Consider the following 19753-nt stretch of genomic DNA (forward strand, 5'->3'; position numbering starts at 1 on the left):
GACAGAAGCATGCAAGGCACATAGCCTGGTCCTTAAGCTCCAATACTATACAGAATCCCAGAATGTATGGAAAAGATGAGAAATAAGTCTCTGTCCTTAAGGGTCTTTTATGTTTTCATGGGAAAAGTTGACACTATGGGGTAAATAATAGAGATTGCTGGCCCCTACAGTCATAATTAAAAGTGTTGTGAATCAGCTTTTGGAGGAACATTCCTTTCCTATTATAAATAATGTGGGAATTTGAGGATGCTAACCCACAATAAGAAATACAGCATAACTAATGATACTGAGATTTCTGATGCTCAACATCAGAGGCCACATCATTTCTCTGATTCTTGTTTAGATAGAAAGTGGCCTTTAAAATATGTTGGAGAGCATATTTAATATATTAAATGAGTCCTGTGAAGAAAAATACATATTATAATTTTATTTTATTTCTAGCTTTTCTAGTAAAAATAATATTGACTAAAATTTAAAGAAACAAAATGTTTAATTAAAGAGCTTGTTTACATTTTATTCATTTTGTTGCGAAAACAGCGAAAAAGGAAAAAAGTTAGAACCCAGACATTTCTGGTTCCCGTCTGTAACCTCCAAAGCCACCCCTCCCTCTCCTTGCACAAAGAACCTGCAGGTTCAGCCTGCCAAGGAAACTAGCTACATATCTAGTATAAGGCCAAGGGTTCTTTCTTGCTTTGACACAAGGGGATTTTGTGAATGAAATATATTTGGCGTGTATGGGTCCCCTCCACCAATTCCCGCTGCAGCAGAAGCAAGAATTCTTGCCTCACAAAGTATAAATTACAAAGGCTTGATAATTAGAGATACAATTTTTACAAGAAGCCCAAAGGGCATTTTCCTACTGAACTTTGATAAATTATTTTCAACCTTTTGTTGACACGTTTTGTGTGGGCGCGCATGCACGCGCGCGTTCAGTAGATATTTCCTTTCCAAGGTTTGTCACTTTTCAACCAGAACGTTGAGGTTTGCTTTAGCTTCTGCAAGTGTAAATACTGTGATTGTCTTCCGAGTTTCTTCCATGGTTAGGAACACAAGAAGACACAGAAAGGACTAGCTGTGACAATTGCTTCCCCCCATTTTTTTTTAGATGTTTGGGAAACGGTAGTTGAGTTTTCTTGTTCCACAGTAGTACTTCTTGTTATCCAAAGCAGGTAAAATGTTGCTGCTGGTTAATTGGGGCAGATACTGTAGATGAAAGATAAAGTATAAATTATAATTGGGAGGACATGCGTATGCCCTTCATTTTAGCCTATTTCAATGCACGTTTCTCAGAAAAGTTCAACAGCAGAATCCTCCCTACTCCTCTAGTATATAGGAAAATGGTAAAAGCAGATGGCTTCTGAAAGTTTTTACCCATGCTAATTATTCTAAACACAGATTTTCATTTTGGTTTTAATTTTTTTTAATGGTAAATTGTCTTAAACATTGGAATAAATAGAACAGGTGAGGTAACAGTCACAAACAAGGGGGGAGGGGTCTCACTTCCTGTGGTTTGCATTCCCTAGTGTGTCTTACCCCAGGCATGTGCCTTCGCGGAGGCCGGTTTGGTTTCCGTGTAATGGATCTTTCTCGTTCCCTCCCAAGTTCTGCCTCCCGAATGCTATCAAAATAAGGATGCTGAAGGAGCTGTTCACAGGTCAGCCTTTCAGTGGGATCCATATGGAGACAACCCTGAGACAACACAAGCAGGAGACCGAAATGCATACCGACTAACATGTAATTATGGATTCAAAAGAGCATTCAGGAAAACGAAGTGCATTTCTCTTTGCAGAGAGTAAAACGATTACATTTCAGGCACAAGCATCAACAGAACCCATGTTACAAAGAATGCGATCAATAAATAACAAGCAAGTTATTTATTTCCAAAGAGGAACACATTCCAACAAATATTATTTTCACATTTTCACCCATGTTAGGAAAAATATATATTTTCAGGGTAATATGAGATTTCCATTCTCAAAGTCACACATTAGGCTTGAAAATGGAAGAGACTCATTTCTTTGCGTCTTGCTCCTACCATCAGCCAACCTATCCAGCTTTTTTCTAGGTGCTTCAGAAATGTGTGCTTGGTTAGATTTGTCTTGCTTCTGCAAGTCTAATTGTACTTGTTGCTGAAGTACAACTGCCAAAACCCCATTCAGCGCAAACAAGAATGGGTTGCATTTCAACAACAGTTTGTCGTCACACTATGTTTCAGTGTTTTGCTGAGACAAAAAGTGCATCACATCTAAATATTCCGTTTGAAACCTTGATTTTGATCCTTGCAGTTTCCACCCCCTACTATCTTCCTTATTAACCATCTAACGAGAATTTTGGGGGATAATTTGCAGTAAGTTTGAAGATTGCTATGTAAGGAATAATTGCATTAAATCTGAAGGTCACTCATACGAGATGGTACTGTATTTATGAGCTCCAATAAATGACTACGAAGATCAAGATATTTTCCTCACCTTCATAAATGCCAGAGCAGCATAAGAAATAGTGGGGAATTTCATTTCTAGAGGCTCCTGGTTAAATAAGGAAAAATAAATATTAGCAGAATCTTCTTCACAGTCATTGAGGATCCCCACCCCACCCCACTGTATTCCTATAACAACAAAGAAAAACAAAACAAAAATGCACTTTTCTTTTAACAGAATGTGTTCCCAGGACAGATGAGAGAATTAAAGCGATAAATTGGCTCTTCTGCTTTGCAGCTTTTTATCATAAGTCCTGCAGTCTGCAGCTTTCCTTTCTGTTTCCAATTGCAATCCTTCCCCTCTCCTAGAAACCAATTTGGGTGTTGATCTCCAGACTGCACCTAGTTACATGCCTCTCTAGAGTCAATCCAAGAGAGAACCATTCTTTTTAGGCAACAATTGGTAACCAAGCAATGTCCTGGGTCTCTAAATAGCTAATCTGTAAAAGCAATATTTTCTGGTCCTTCAAAATCACTGCTTCTTGCACTGAAAAGAGGAGAAAACGCTTGCAAGCTAGCTCAGTTTTCTCAGGCTATTGTGTCTGGGCTGCCAGCTACAGCTTTTTTTCTCTCTCTGCTGGCATCTGTTGGTCATCCACATTTTTGCCACCCTAATAAGTCTGCTCCAGTGGTGATACGGTGCTATGCTTGTGTAAGACCACTGAGGAGGACAACTCTCACCATGCTTTCTGGATCGGGTATCCTCACCCCACTGAAGAACTGGTTTGTGCTGAAGACTTGCTGATGCCTGGGAATGAGATCACCTTTGAACAAGAATCAAACAGTGCGGTCAGTTTAAAACATTTGCATCACCAAGGCCTCATCCTGTGTGGGGTTTGCAACAGGAGCAGAAGACGGGAGAGAAGAATGGCTTGACTCAGAAACATGGGTGCCTAGGTAACCAGCCAAACACTCGTCTATAGGACTGGCAAAAAAAAAGTATTTTCTTCAATTTTGCTGATTCCCCCCCTCCCTCTGCCTCTTTCACTTTAAAATGGGCTGGATTTTGGCTTTGCTTTTCTTTCCTTTAAAGGCCTCAGGTTGGTAAAGGTTATTTAAATGTAAACAACCCTTGACTTGGGGTGGTGGCAACAAGGATGCCTTAAATAGTCTCTCTTCCCCCTCTCCCAAGTACCATGCTGAGGAAAGTTGATGAACATATACAAAAACTGACTTCAATTAAAATAGTCCCATGACTCAATGCAACATGTCATGTTCCTCCAGGGTGTTTACACAGGAGACAGTCAAACTTCACATGGACACCCGAGAGGTGGGGGGGGGAGTGAGGAGGAGGGAAGAAACAATAGCCAACTTAGAAGTATCTCTGTTTCTCAGTAACCTTCACTTACCTAATGTTCTCCTGATTAAGTAAAGTTGATCCACATCAGACTTTCCAGGCCAGAGAGGGATGCCAGAAAGCAGTTCAGCAAAGACACAGCCTATAGCCCAGACATCCACAGGAGGGCCATATTGAGTATCACCTACAAGGAGCTCAGGAGAACGATACCACCTGGTAGCCACATAATCTGTATAGTAGTCACAGGGCCCAGCTAAAAGGAGTTGAGGAAAGGATTGCAGAAACAGAAGCACCAATTAGTGGGCTAAAAACACTCTCTCGATCTTCCTTTCAAGGGTAAAGGAAATAAAAGGATATTTATAAATAATAAATGAATTACAAACAATATATGGTAAGGTTCATTCTCCATTGCTCTAAAAGAAGCAAACCTGCTCTTGTTTACAAACTTTGGCATTCATTTTTAGAAAAAGTAAAAGTAACACCTCTTGTTTTGATCATCTTATTTTGTCTTTCAATGAATATTGTTATGATTCAGTTGGATTGCTTTGTGGTTCGTGTACTTCCAAAAAACATGCACTTAGCTGCAAAAATATAATTTATGTAAGTGACTTCTGTAGAACTAGGAACAAACATCTGTACTGTCTCTAACATAGAGATCAAAGCTGCATTTGATTTTGTATATCTGTATGTTCTGGTGTTTCTATAGATTTCATTAAGTCATGTTTTCCAGTCCTCTTACATTTTTACTCTTTCTAAAATGAGTATCAAAGTAGGATAAAGGATAAATACAAAGGTAATTACTTTCAATTAATTAACTGCTTAACAAAATTTAAAAAGCAACTTTGCTGTTTTCATCCTTTCATCCATTAAGAAAAATATTAGTAAAAGGATCAAACAGGGGGAAAAAATCATACATTCATGTATTTGTTGCAGGATCTCTGCCTTCTGCCCTAGTGAAAAAGGACTGAATTTCATATAATAAACTTACTTAAGATGCGAGCAAATCCAAAATCACAGAGCTTAATGACAAAATGCTTCGTTATGAGAATGTTCTCCGGTTTTACATCTCTGTGTATGCACTAGACATAGAAAGAGAGACATATTGACAAACTCAAGGAGAAAATACAATGCATCATTTTATTAATCTCAGGCACAGATACCTGGCAGTCTAGTCTTGAGATCTAACACTTGAGACAATATGGCCTTCTCACTTTTTTATGAAGTATGATTGCTAAGAGATAAACAACAGCAACCCTGTTTCATTTGTGGAGAAAATACAAGACATATAAGAAATATATCCTAGTCGCACTGGAATACTGCTCCAGTTTTAGTCACCACAATGTAAAAAAGATGTTGAGACTCTAGAACAGGCATGTCAAACTCGCGACGTTGTGCAACATATTGCGACTTTCCCCCCATTGCTGGCAATGGGGTGGGCGCAGTTTCAGCATGATGCGTCCAGCCCATGGGCTGGCAGTTTGACATGCCTGCTCTAGAAAGAGTACAGAGAAGAGCAACAAAGATGATCAGGGGACTGGAGTCTAAAACATAAGGAACGGTTGCTGGAAATGGGTATGTCTAGATTTAATGAAGAGAAGGACTAGGGGTGACATGTTAGCAGTGTTCCAGTATCTCAGGGGTTGCCACAGAGAAGAAGGAGTCAAGCTATTCTCCAAAGCACCTGAAAGCAGGACAAGAAGCAATGGATGGAAACTAATCAAGAAGAGAAGCAACCTAAAACTAAGGAGAAATTTCCTGACAGAACAATCTGGAAGAACAATCCCTATTAAAGTTATCAACTTGTGGAAGATTTTTCTAGGGTAAGAGGCAGCAACATGCTAGTTATTACTTCCCCACCTGTTCAAAAATTAAAAATAACCAAAATACTTGGACTCACCAAATCTTACAATCTTTTGCATTAAAATAATTTTTTAAAAAATTACCAACCTGAAAAAGTTGCCGACCTCTCTATTAAGTGATGAGAAATTTACCATGGAAGCAGGACATTTTTAGTAAAATGTCAAAAATGGAGACAAATCAGCCATCCCCAATGAAAACATTTCTCTAAAAATGATTTAAATGTGGTAAACAGTTTTATATCTAGCTGATCCACTCTTGAGATAATTATCGCAATTATACATTAAGAGGTGAAGATTTAGACCTTTTTCTTCAACGTGGAGGTACATGGAAATACAACATGCAATGTGGAAATACAAATACTTCTTCAATTTGGTAAGCTCAAAGTCTGCAGCTCTGCAAAAACACTGGTACAGTGAGTGCAATGTGGGAATGGGATGACTTACATTGTGTTTGTGACAAAAATTCACTGCTTGGAGAGTTTGCCAAGTTATGCTTTTCACAAGATGTTCTGGGACCCTGGACGGAAAGAAATGGAAAAGCAGCAAAAATAGGGTGTATAGAATTCAATATCTTTCCTAGATGATTTCCACATACACATAACATATAAATCGGGGGGAAACTATTTAGAATATTCAGTGTGGGTTTTTAAAATAGATTTATGGATTAAAATAAGAACAAGCAGGAAGCAAACTGGAGTACAAATAAGAAATGAAGGAAAACAATTCCCAGATGCAGCTACTTAAATACTTTTATTCTCCTTTAAGTATTTAAAAATATTTCACAAATATTTTACACTAAAATTCATAAACCAGTAAAATATTTATATACGAGAAAATAAGATTCAGGGCTAGATGAAAATGATTCAGCAAATATATCCCAATGCTCAAAGGCATGGACCAGATGTAACATTTTAGGTATTTCAAATATACTACCTTTCATTCCAAAAGTAACATGTAGCTTATTCCTCTATGAATTTGCTCAGTGTCTTTTCAAAACCATAACTATTACATGAAATTTTTGTATGCAATCAATTTTAAAACCATACCATTATATACCGTAAAGTACTTCCTTTTTAATATTCTGACTCTCCCTGCATTTATATTTATTATCTATTTATTTATATCCTGCCTTCAAGGCGGCAAATATATTCAACACTTTCCTCCTCCTATTTTCCCCACAAAACAACCCTGTGAGGTGAGTTGGGTTGAGAGGCAGTGATTGGCCCAAGGTCACCCTGTTGGCTTTCATGGCTGAGGTGAGACTGGAACTCAGAGTCTCCTACTTCTAGTCTGGAGCCTTAACCATTTAGAATTAATGGTTGGCCTCTAGTTCTTACTGTCAAAGCAGAAAAAAATTAAGTTCCCATTTCCTATGTCATGCCTGATTTATACTTTTGTTATGTTGTCTTACCTACTTTCTGAGCCAAACACTCCAAATACTGTATAGGCTTTCCTTGAGAGAGGAATCGCCCTAATCCTCTAATTGTTTGATTGCCCTTTCTATTCTAGTATAGACTCTACAAGAATCTTATATATCTGCAGCAAATGGTAAACGTTTGTGTGATTGATTTTTATAGCTGCCCATCTCTGCAAATGACTCTGGGATGCTCACAATTATCTAAAAGAACAGCATTAATATGCCATTCTAGCATGAAGTAAAATTAAAACTAAACAGTTATTGATTGGTATTTAAGAAACTGACTATCTACAAGAGCTAATGCACAGATCTAATGCATTGTAACAAAAAGCCTAGTTGTGCCCGGAGGCTATGCTCAGATTGAGTAGCTATAGCTGTTATGAGCCTCTGGATCTCAGAATTTTTCACATTTTGCTTTGGATGCGGTGGCACTTCCCCATTTGAGACCAGTGCACAGCTTAAGGCTTCTCACTGGTTCACAACCATTGCTTGAAAATCAGGTGGCAGCTGTGGCTAGGAGGGCCTTTGCACAGGTTGTGAACCCATTGTGCCCATTCCTGAAACAGGAGACCTTTCAGATGGTCACTCACGTCCTAGTCATCTCATGACTGGACAATTGCAATGGGCTGCCCTTGAAGGCCATCTGGAAGGTACAGTTGGTCCCAAAGAAGCAGCAAGGGCAGTTATGGGTACACCTCAATACACCCATGGGTCATTACTGCTTTGTAAGTTTACTGGCTGCCAGTTGGCTTCTGGGTCCACACTTGTCAGTTGTAAAATCCTTCAAGGTATAGTCCTGGTTATCTGTCTTCCATGGTTTTCACCCAATCAGTACAATTGGGCAAAGTGAGGGTGCTCTGGGTCCCCACCATTAAACAGTGCCATTTAGTGGCATCCTGGAAGCTCTTAGGAACAACAGCCAACCAGAGAGTCACATGGCTCCACTTTGCAAGGGATCTGCAATTTTTTACAATCCAGCTTTTCTCTCAGGTTTGGAGTTAGGCTGTTTGTGAGTCCCGGCAGGTTTTATGCAGTATTTTAGGTTCCAAGTGATTTTTATCTGAAGATGTTTTTTAATCTCACTTTTTAAAATGTTTTTCTCTTCTAATTATGTAAACTAACCAAAGTAATTTTGTAATACGGTGGCCTTCTAAATCAAATTAATATCTTTGTTGCCATTTCAAAGCCACTGCGACAGAGCCAGAAATATAGTAAAGCAGCTTTCCAACATAGTTGATGTCATAATATCAAGTTTATTTATTTATTTTTGTCATATTTATGTAGTGTATATTGGAGGTGGTGACCCTTTGAGAGCTGAATGCAATGAAATCTCATTTTAATGTATGCCGATTAGTATACATTCAACATGACAATAAAGTTATTATTCTATTCTATTCTAATTGATCTCGAGCTGCTTTCAAACTGGCACAGAGACTCATGTAGAAGTGCCCTAATGCTGTCCCTTTTATGATTCTTGAAAAGAACTGAGCAGCCTCTTTAAGAGCTGTTACAAAGGCAGCAAGCTGCCAGCAACATTTTCCAAATCAATCAATTTCCACGGTAGGAAAAATGACAATCTTTCCAAGGTCTGATCATACATTTAAACCAACACTTTAGTATCTGTGTCTATTGTGCTAGGTTTAAAACAAATATCAAAAATCAGGCTTTTAAAATAAATGGTCAAGGGTTGGCTTTCTCAAAAATTGCATGATTTGCAATAGCCTTTGAGGCAGAAGAAATCTTTTCAGCAATTATCAGTTTAAACATGTAAAGAAGAATTATTTCCTTTCTCTAGAATACATGCTCCCATCTCAGCCACATTATCTCCTTTGCAAGAGCCCACAGCAAGCTCTCAAACCATTCTTTTACAAGCATGCCTTAATCCATGACAACCACACAGAGGCCTTTTTCCCCCCTTCAAGATTGATGGTTGCAGATCTGTTACATCTAGAAAGAAAAGTCTGCAGAAGGTGTAGACATTATAACTGCTCTCTTTCTATGAATTTCATGAGTTGCCAACTTACCCACGTGGATTCTTGTCAAGCTCATGAAGGACCGTATGGTCACAATATTCAAAGACCAAGTGAAGCTTTCGTTTCCTCCGGAAGACCTCCAGAAGATTGACCAAATTGGGATGCTTCAGTTGCTAAAAAAGCATCACATAACATTTGTGAAGCAGGTTCAGCTGACAAAAATAAAGCTGTTGTATCAGCATTCTAAAACATGGTCTAATTCTAAAACATAGTCACCCTATTAAGCAAAAAGGTCAAGAGTCATTGCTCAGAATTTCATGTTTCTATTTCAGCTTCCAGATGGCTCTTTGCCTTATGGCTCACCGTGCCTCAAAGTATCTAAAAAATAAATAAATTATGTTCTCTTCAGTTAAACATTGTCCTTAATTTTATTTATTTATTTGTTTAAGACTAATCTCTTCCCATAACCTTTTAGATAACCATTTGGTTCTGCTTTTCAATCAAAACAAAAATAAAATAATTGCCATTAATATTAAACTGCAATTTTCTTGCCTTTTGTCTCTCCCATATTATTTTCATTCTCCCTTTCCATCGTCCCTAAACTTCACAAAGCATGAACCTTCCTCTTAAAGTATCATAAAAACTGATGATCATAAATATAATCCTAAATTTTGATTGGATGCTTACATGCAATATAATCTGAATGCTAAAATGAATCCCTATGTTGTCTTTGTTTGAGCCTGGAAGAGCTAAGATAGCCCCTACTCATGTCTTGTTTTTAAGTGAATCTTGAAGGAACTGGCTCTTGCCCAAACCCTGGGTTAGGGAACATGGTGGGATCCTTTGGGATCAAGGTTGAGGGCTACAAATGTCCTGTTCTTCTCTTCTTAGACATTTATCATTCTTTTTGCTGGTGATGATTATTTTCAGTTGCTTTTGTCCATAGGGTTGCGATGGGTCGGACACAACAAACAACAACAACCACATTATGAAGTTGTGAAGCTTTAGAGATTTGGCAAATATGTATGATGGATGCAGTATGTGGTTATGGGCTGCCCACATTTGCTTCAGTGGTCGTACTAACTCAACACAGAGTGATTTAACAACAGCACAGCAAAACAGTAACAAATAGTGGTTTCAGATTTTTAAAATATCAAGATATCACCATGGGGTCTCCTGGTTTCAATGTTCATAAGAGTTTATAAAAAGTTGTGCTGGATTGGATGAAAGGCCTATACAGGCAGCACCATGTTTCCCACGGAAGGAAACTCACAAGCAGGGCAGGTCTCCCAGCAACTAAGATCCAGATGCATCCTGCCTCTGATGCCAAAGTTGATATATAATCATCAGCAGCCTTTTTTTCCATCGATAACCTTATATTCACATATTTCAAACCCAACACTTGCACCCTAAAGGCAGACAAGGTAAATGGCACTCTCATTTAATCTCTTAAATCTGAATGATCTGAATGACTAATGTGTTGTTGAAGCCTTTGTTCTTTCTGTGTTTACACAACACAGAAAAATGATGGATTAAGAATCCTGTCTCCCCACACCCGCTGGATTAGATCTCAACCCACACTATTCTCCAATTAGCAAACAAACAATCTGTTACTATTGACTGAGAAAGTGTTTTTCAGAACTGGCGGCAGAGCAGGCCTGCACTTGTTCAATCAACACAATTCAGCACACAGATCTATTGGCAAAGAATGGTGCAAATTGCTGAGATACTCTGCTTCCCCGTCTCTTTCTTGGTTCCTTCAAGAGCTATTTATCACCTGTTTTCCTGACATAAACTGCTGCCCCCACTATTGAATTTCTTCCTGGGCTTTAGAAATCCCTATTAATCTTTCCACAATAGTTTATCAGACTTCTGGATCTCTTCAGATAGCTAGGGTAGATTTGAATACTACTATGGAGTTAAAGCACACACACGGAGAAGTAAGCAACTTGATATCCTCATTGGCTTTGAATTACAATATCCACTTGTGCCAACAACATACTCAAAGTTTAGGAATTGAGGAATTGTACTGTAAAATGTCTACAGGACATTTGGTTATCTTCCCTGGGCCTAAAGGCTTAAGGCAATATGATCTGATTGGAGAGTTAGAACTGGTTGTTATCCCTCAGAATTGACCAGAAGACATTTTCTTCACACAAGGCTCATTTTATTTCAACTCTGCATTACTAATAAAATGGATGGATTGATATTTTTAAAAAGATTAAATATACCTATTGCGGGGGGGGGGAGAGGAGATAATCAACAGGTCCAGTATTGACATTCAGACCACCCAACCCCATTTTTACATGAGCAGACAGAGTTCCTTCACATACAGTGAGCAGGATGTGTTTGTCCCTCGCTTTTCCCAGTATGAAAAGCAAGAAGTGAGTCAGGAAAGAGGAAAACTAAGCAAAACCAAGAGGAAAAGTGCCAGTAAAGGACATTTGGGGGCAAGCTTCAAGGCATTTCCAAACTACCTGTTTAAAGCAGGCTTCCAAACATCTGACTTTCTGCTCATCGCAAAACAGATTACCATTATTTACTTATGTATTTATTAAATTTACATTTTGCCTTTCCTGTTCAATATCACTGAGTATATAATACATCTTCCTACAATTTTATCTTCACAGCAACTATGTCCTTATGCAAAATCATTCAGTGCACTTTCCTGGCTTAGGGTGGATAAACTGGGTTTCCAAATTTATTTTTTATTTAAATATATATGGCTGCCAACTCAACACACAATACTGGATGGCTAATAAACAGTAGAATAACCAATAATAATAATTTTTAAAAATGAAAGGAATTGAAATACCCCAATACCCCTGAATTCAACACATATATTAACAGAACACCAGAATGAACTCATTCTACATCCTGGCCTAAAATCCAGGGTTGCAGCCATGTTTTCAGCACTTAATGAAATGCTGATAAGGTCAAGTCTATTTGAATCTCCTCAATGTTAATCCAACAGTACTTTCTCCAACTAACCTAACACCCAGCTGTTACCTCCTGTTATTTTTCCATATTGCTGGGTGCATTATGCAGGGGATAACCTTTTGACTGATATACACTGTTTTCTATTGCTTTTGTTCCACCCGTAAGACAAATTGCCAGATGTGGAACAAAAGCCAGGAGGACATCATGGTTCTTTTAAAGGACTTATCTTGGAAAACAGCTAGTTTTCCACTCCAACTTTAAACTTGTAAACAATTTAATGTGGTTTATGAACTGTGGTTTATTAAACCAGTTTAATATTGACTGCAAAATTACTGAACCATGTCCCATCTGAATTTATTCAACTATTTTTAAAGATTACTTTGGCTTTTAAGAAAAAAAATAGAAGATACTGCCCTTTATTTTCAGGAAAGCTTCCATGCACCACATATAGCCATATATAAATGAAAATAATAGCAGACTACCACCAAGTGCTGTTTTGGGAAGTACTATATATCTATCAAGAAAAGAAAGGCAAAAATACATTGAGACGGACTTGGTAATCAGACGCTATCTGGCTCAGTGGCTGTACTTGTGAAAAGGATCTGGGTGTCCTGATAGAACACAGATTAAGCATGAGTCAGCTGTGTACTGCAGCTGTTAAAAGAGCCAATGCAATCTTGGGCTGCATCAACACAGATACATAAGGCTGAGATCTAGGGAAGTAATTATTGCACTCATTGTTCCATAAGTGGGATATAGAACCTGGAATACTGTATTCCGTTTTGATCACTGCACTTGAAAGGGATACAGTGGATCTAGAAGAGGACAACCAAGATAATCAAAGGGCTGGAGCAGCTTTTCTACAAGGAAAGATTGCTATATTTGGGGTGCTTTAATCTAGAAAAAGAGGCAAATGAGGGGAAGCCATTGAGGTGTACAAAATTATGCATGGTTAGTAGAACTGGGAATGTTTAGCCTAAGGAAGAGAAGGCTGGGTGGGGGATGGGCATAGTAATATATTGCAGGGAAAGAGGGTATGCATTTACTCTCTATAGTGCCTGTGGGTAGACAAGGACTATGGAAGAGAAGCTTATTATCCAAACTCAAAATTAAGAGGAATTTCCTGACTACGAGAGTTACGAAGCAGTCGAAAAACCAGCCTCCTGAACTTGTAGGTGCTCCAACACTTGGGGTTTCAAGCAATGTTCAACCAGCTATTTGTCTGGGATGGTCTGAAGATTTTTGCTTTGAGTATGGAGTTGAACGAGAGGACCTCCATGTTCCCTTCCAATCCAATTATTCAATAATCCTGAAAGGTAAAAGGTGATGGTAGTGCAATATCACAGTTACTTTCTCCTAAATCAGTATTTTGTGGTTGGTCTTTCTTACAACAACAAAGCCTGAAATTCATTCTCAAAATTCTAAATATATGCCTAAAAGATTGAGTGATTAGTTCTAGAGCAACCTTTCTCAAGCCAGAGCCCTGTAGTTGTGGCAGACTACAACTCCCACCATCCTCAAGCAATGTAATAATTATATTCTAATATAATATACATATATCAAATGACTCAAGTGACTTGCAAAGCTGATGTAAAATAATTTACATTGTGTAAAGTAATGTATGGATAATTCTTTTCAGGTAGGAAGGATGATTCATGCCCATTAATTCCTAGAAACTCTAACTTATTTTGTGCAAATGCTAACTAGAAAAAAGATGCTTCATAAGTTCCTATAAGAATATCAGTTTTCATTTAAAATGTTCTTCCCCTTTCTTGTTCCAGAAACAAGAGTTTAAATAACCAGGAAAATGGCTGGTGAGATAGCACAATGCAGAGAAGCCAGAGGTAACAAGCAAAGATAACAACAAGCAATCTATAAGCTATATCTGTCTTCCAAGCCCTTTTTTGCACTCCTGAACTGCCCCACCAAAAGTCAGAGATACATTTGTGGAGAACAGAAGAGAGATTGCATATATAACATATAACCAGCAGAATAAATCCAATAAAAGTAAGATCTCAATCAATTGTCCACAATTATTTACATCAATTACAAAATGAAGTATTTTTTTCCTCTTACAGAATTGGGGTTATCTTGATATGCTATTTTGCTTCACTTGGAGTGGAATATATATAGGCCCAGTATCAGGAGGACATTATGTAAGAAGCTTTTCTAAAAAATTCTCTGGCTCTCATAACATCAGAAAATCTTTCAAGAGACACAAGTGGACAAGTGTTTAACAAACATATCTAAAGCCAAAAACTCTCTTCCTAAGATAACTCTTAGGCTGTGAACCTCTCAAGAGACAAATACGATAAAAAATTATTGTAAACTGAACTGAGCCTATGGGAGAATATATGAGGTAAAGAATTTATATGAATTGATTTTTTAGAAGGCCCCAATCTTAAATACCACAAGAAGCTTAAAAGAAAGGAATAAAACAGTTTTCCACTATCCTAATCACAATTAATGTTTACATTAGAGATTTATTAATCTTCTTATAGGATTAAAAGTCCTCAAAACAGTACAGAACAAAACAATGAAAATCGCTATTCTTAAAATATGTTCATTCTAAATCTATAATCCACGTTTGATATTTAAATTGAGGAAATAAATAATCTTATTCATATCCACTCTTTCCACTGCTTCTCTTAGCTTTTTATCTGGGCTATTTATCATCAATTGCATGGTGCATGCACTTTATCTGTAGTTAATGATCCATGAAATATATTTTAAAGATAAGTTTCCAAAAGCTGGATGACTCGTAGGCAGATATCCAACAATATATTTGTGATATAAAAGGCATGGTGATATTCGGATAAAATGGGCCATTGGATTAGTTACAAGGGGGAAAAACAATACTGTAAACGTATAGAAAAGAATATACATAGACAGTTTAATCAAATAAAGTTTCTGATAAGCAGATTCCAATTCATTACCTTTAACATCCGAATCTCTCGAAGTGCAATTTTTTTAATAACAGGATCGTCCTCAGATTCCAGGAACTTTTTGATAGCAACAATTTGCCCCGTGTCTTTATTCCGGCATTTGAAAACAACCCCATAGGAGCCTTCCCCAATCTTACTGATTTTTTCATATTTCTCCATTGCTAACAGAAAAGAATCTCTGAAGATGTTATCCACTGTCAGCAAGACTTGGTGAGTAAGATGGTCTCTTGAGGATCTGAATGATTCAAAAGTTGCAAAAGACCACAATCATCTTAAACCTGTAAGACAAATGTAAAAATATGGTTGCAGCCACACTTAGCATCTATAGAATCCATGAGACATAACCACATCATACTGATTTTTTAATGGACCAGCAATCCAAGCCTATATTTACTATGTTTAAAAGAATGTTTAAAAGAATGTCTCTAGTATCCCTCACTCCTGATAATCCAGCAGGTGGTGAGGAGAGATTGGAGTTCTGTTTTTTTAAAAAGACCTCTTTTTAAGTGGCTTCATCATTGTTGCTTGAAATACATTACTATTTACCCTACAGCACTGGGCAAGCTCCCAAAACCTCTTGCTAGAAAAAGTTAAATGGAATTTAATGAAGGAGGAAGTTTTTCTCCACCAGTTCCACTGAAATGAACTGGAATGATTGAAATTACAGTGTGGTTTGTTGTGGAAAAGTTTCTATTTAACATGGCAGTGCCCACATTTCATTGGACTTCTAAAACCAGCAAACGTATTATGAATTAATGTGATGTATAAACTAACCCTTCACCTTTATTTTTCTCTCTCGGCTAATTAGTCATTACCTTGATAGGCCCTGTTCAATCTTGGATGACCTTGAAAAAATGAAGCAGAGTCAGGTCTCGATAGGAGGCCTGCAGAAAAGCCTAACAAAGGAAGCTGTACTGGGAAACTCTAAGAAACCACCCAGGAGGAGTCAGTGCCAAACTACTTCTGTAAATGGACATATTAATGTAGACCCCCCCATGAGTCAAGCATGCTTTGAAGAAGCCTTTAAAAGGTAAAGGTTCCCCCGCACATGCGTGCTAGTCGTTTCCGACTCTAGGAGCCGGTGCTCATCTCCGTTTCAAAGCCGAAGAGCCAGCGCTTGTCTGAGGACATCTCCGTGGTCATGTGGCCGGCATGACTAGACGCCAAAGGCACACGGAACGCTGTTACCTTCCCACCATAGTGGTCCCTATTTTTCTACTTGCATTTTTACGTGCTTTCGAACTGCTAGGTTGGCAGAAGCTGGGACGAGTAACAGGTGCTCACTTTGTTATGCGGCACTCAGGATTTGACCCGCCAAACTGCCGACCTTCTGATTGACAAGCTCAGTGTCCTAACCCACTGAGCCACTGCATCCCTTGTGAAGAAGCCTTTACTTTTCTGTTAATTAGATTTATCTCTACAGTGGTTGCAGTCTCACACAGCATGTCATAAATTTGGGACCGGGATACCTTTTTCCATATGTAGGTGCCCATCAGCTACAAAAAGATCTACAAAAGATGTCTTCTTGAAGTTGCTCAATTCATAATAAAATGACCTGAACTAAGGCATTTCCAGTACAAAAACCTCCATTACAGAATCTGTTCCTATTTAGTTAACAATTGAAACTGAACTTTTTTTTTAAAAGATGCACATTTTCAGACTTTCAGTTAAATTGGAACCCGAGTACTTTTTGTTCCATATTTAACAGTGATTAAAAGTTATTTACAATTATTTTTAAGAGGATGATGATGACTTTAAACTTGTTTGCAATGACTTATAACCCATTTCGAGATTCTTTTTAATAATGAAAATGATGGAATAGAAATATAAGGATAAATGTCAGGATAAAACTTCCTAGCTCCACCACAAAACATATCAAATAGTCCTAAACTTACTACTTTACATTCAGTGACTGTTTGAAGTTACAATGGTGCTGAAAAAATGGTTGTCAACCAGTCCTTGCATTTACAACTGGTACAGCATCCCCATGGTTAGTGTTCAAAATCTGGGTGCTTGACAGCTAGCATGTATTTATGTTGGTTGCAGTGTCCTTGGGGTCACATGTTCACTATTTGTGACTTTCCTAGTTGGCTTCCAACAAGCAAAATCAACAGGGAAGCCAGATTCACTTAACAACCGTGTATTCTCTGAACAACTGTGGTGATTCTCTTAATGACCACAGCAACAAGGTTATAAAATTGAGCCTGACGCCCTTAGCAGCTGCCTTGCTTAGCCACAGAAATTTCAGTTATGGTCATAAGTCAAGGACTTGGGAAAGTCATGACTATCTTTCTTAACACCAGGGCTTTTTTTCTCATAGAACACTCAGAACGGAGTTCCGGCACCTTTTTTGGATGGAACCTTGTAGGGTAGGCAAGGCAGGTTGTATGACATGTGTGAGTTCCGGCACCTTTTTCTTTTACAAAAAAAGCACTGCTTAACACCATATATTTATTTCTGTTTGTAATTCCTTCAACCCTTGGCTCTATTTGTTCTTTCACACTGTGCTCAAGTTCTGGAACTCCAACTTCTGCTCAGCCACTTTCTTTTCCCTTCATCACATTTCATCTGAGAAGCCAGGATTTTACAGAGTTTTGTTTTAATCTACTGCTTAACCTTTCGGATTCTTGTCAGAACAACTACATAAGGCTATCTGACATTATTTATGCATACTCTCCCCATCCTACTTTCTCCTTCCCCACGTTCTCTTTACCTCCATTCCTCTTTTGAAATCTGATCATCTCTACATTTAGTTGAAATTAGACTTTAAGCTAAAAGAACCTTACAGTTCTTTTCAAGTTATGTTATTCTATAATGCTTCTGGGTCTCCAACGTGATGCCTGAGGGCTCTCAGGTGCCCCTGGACGCCTGCCAGGCTCCCTGCCCTACCAAACAATTTTTATTATAACGTCTTTTAACTCAAGCAGAGATGTGAGCATGCTGCAAGGCAAAGCACAAGTCTAGAGTTATCTTCCTTTACCAATACATTTCTGGGTCTCACATAGGCATTCTTAGAAGATGAAAATGGTTAGGAGCTGCAGGCTAGTATTTTGAGTAAGGCACGCCTATTTTTCCCCACCCCGCAATCCCAGGACAAAGATATACTGAAGTGGGATCACTCTGAAGGATAGGAAGGGGTGATAGGATCAGCTTCCTCAGAGGCAAACTGACGTTTTGTGATCATGGTGACACTACTACAGCATTGGAAGCATACAACTCTCCTAACAACAAGTTGTATGAATGCCCTATTCTGAAAGGCCCCTTGTCTAAAAAAAAAAAAGGAGAGGACTTTTGCTGTAAAATCTGCAGTGATAACATTATCCTGTGAATTAGAAACACTTGAGGAAAAAAAAGAGGGTGAGGATTGTAAGGCACCAAAGTGATGGATACTAGCGCCTCTAGTGCAATCTGAAACCGATGGCTGGAAGGCTCCAGTGGCCTCTGCGTCTTCAGACCACTTTCCCCATGCAAAAAGGCCCATCTGTAAATTAAATTTTAATTCAGTACCTTTAGGCAAGTTGCCAGGGAGCTGCAGCCAGCTAGGCAAGCCCATCAATAGCAAAATACATACCTGCCTCTCTGTGGAGGAAAGGAAAGGAAAGGAAAGGAAAGGAAAGGAAAGGAAAGGAAAGGAAAGGAAAGGAAAGGAAAGGAAAGGAAAGGAAAGGAAAGGAAAGGAAAGGAAAGGAAAGGGAAGGGAAGGGAAGGGAAGGGAAGGGAAGGAAAGGAAAGGAAAGGAAAGGAAAGGAAAGGAAAGGAAAGGAAAGGAAAGGAAAGGAAAGGAAAGGGACAAGGCCCAGCTTTGGCTTCCCCCTTCCTTGTCTCTCCTGTCTGCAAAAGAAACTCCCTGAGAATAATGGTGCCAGAGAGTGTGTGAGAAGGGCAGAGTGGGGATGGTCCCAGAGAGGGTCCTAAAGAGCACTTGTGGATGCACCCTCTACCCTCACCAATCCAACAGCCTCTGGCAGTGTTTCCCTCAGGCTTGCAAGCAGCCCGTTTGGGATAAGGAGAGATGTGAGCTCCAGCACACCCAGGAAGCACTGACAGGCATGGGGGAGGGAGGGGAGCAGGGGAAGAGGCGAATGTTACTGTCTCAGAGGCAATTCAAACCTTTTTTTTCTTTTCACAGCAGGAAGAAGCCCACTCGAGGGACTAAATATGTCCTCTCTCCCTCTTGCAATGGGCTAACCCCTAAGGTGCCCTCTGCACATCCTCAGAAGTACTTGTCCCTTCCATTAGCCCCGCAAGCCTAGCATAGGGACTTCTCGAATTCTCCACAGGAAAGCGCGCGTTCTTCTCAACTCCCAGCCGAGAAGGAACTGCTCAGCCGCGCAGCCCTGCTCGACCGACGCGCACTTGGCCCGTGCCTCAGAGACCCTTGCCCGGCGCCGAGAGCGATAGGACTCCCACCAGCGGTTCTCACCCTCGGTGCGAGGCTTCGCTTTTCATTCCGCTCGGCGGCGGCTCCTGGCAGCTGCCGCCCCGCTTCTCGCCTCCTTGCGCGGGCGTGCAAATGGGGCCGCAGACCCGACTCCTTCGCGCGCCACTCCGGGCCGTCAGCCGCAGACGCCGAACTGCCTGCCAGTCAGGGCGGCCCCCGGGCGAGAGAGGGTGGGGGGAGAAGGCGGCGCGGGCAGGCGACGGCTCTCGCCGCTGCCCGCCTCCTGGAGGTGGACCGTGGGTAGGAAGAGGCCGAAGGCCGTCGTTTTCCTCGACCGAAGGTGACGGTCCAGCCACCTGAACAGCAAGCTGGACGCTTTGTCGTGGCTCTGTCTGTCAGGAGGGAGGATAACGCAGGTGCTCCACGGAGCAGGAGGGAGGCAGGCCATAAGGGAAAATATAGATA

General features: G+C 39.6%; 1 protein-coding gene across 1 annotated transcript; it reads right to left on the minus strand.

Annotated features, from left to right (window-relative positions):
- Positions 1–156: 156 nt before the first annotated feature.
- CDKL1 (cyclin dependent kinase like 1) lies at positions 157–19508 on the minus strand. The gene is made up of 10 exons (XM_083349176.1): positions 19331–19508; positions 14899–15185; positions 9074–9195; positions 6077–6149; positions 4762–4852; positions 3826–4026; positions 3158–3240; positions 2469–2525; positions 1534–1689; positions 157–1203 (listed from the first exon to the last, which is right to left on the minus strand). Exons 2-10 carry the CDS (start codon positions 15064–15066, stop codon positions 1102–1104), a joined length of 1053 nt encoding a protein of 350 aa, XP_083205302.1. The 5' UTR covers positions 15067–15185; positions 19331–19508; the 3' UTR covers positions 157–1101.
- Positions 19509–19753: the final 245 nt, after the last annotated feature.

The sequence above is a fragment of the Vipera ursinii genome (genome assembly GCF_947247035.1).
Source record: "Vipera ursinii genome assembly, chromosome: 1".
Taxonomy (NCBI): domain Eukaryota; kingdom Metazoa; phylum Chordata; class Lepidosauria; order Squamata; family Viperidae; genus Vipera; species Vipera ursinii.

Excerpts from the sequence above, each read along its gene's own strand:
- CDKL1 (XM_083349176.1), bottom strand. The coding sequence starts at position 15,066 with ATGGAGAAATATGAAAAAATCAGTAAGATTGGGGAAGGCTCCTATGGG. Across the intron at positions 4,027-4,761 it reads TGGATTTGCTCGCATCTTAA|CTGGGCCCTGTGACTACTAT; the intron begins GTAAGTTTATTA and ends AACTCCTTTTAG. Across the intron at positions 3,241-3,825 it reads CTTAATCAGGAGAACATTAG|GTGATCTCATTCCCAGGCAT; the intron begins GTAAGTGAAGGT and ends TCTTGTTCAAAG.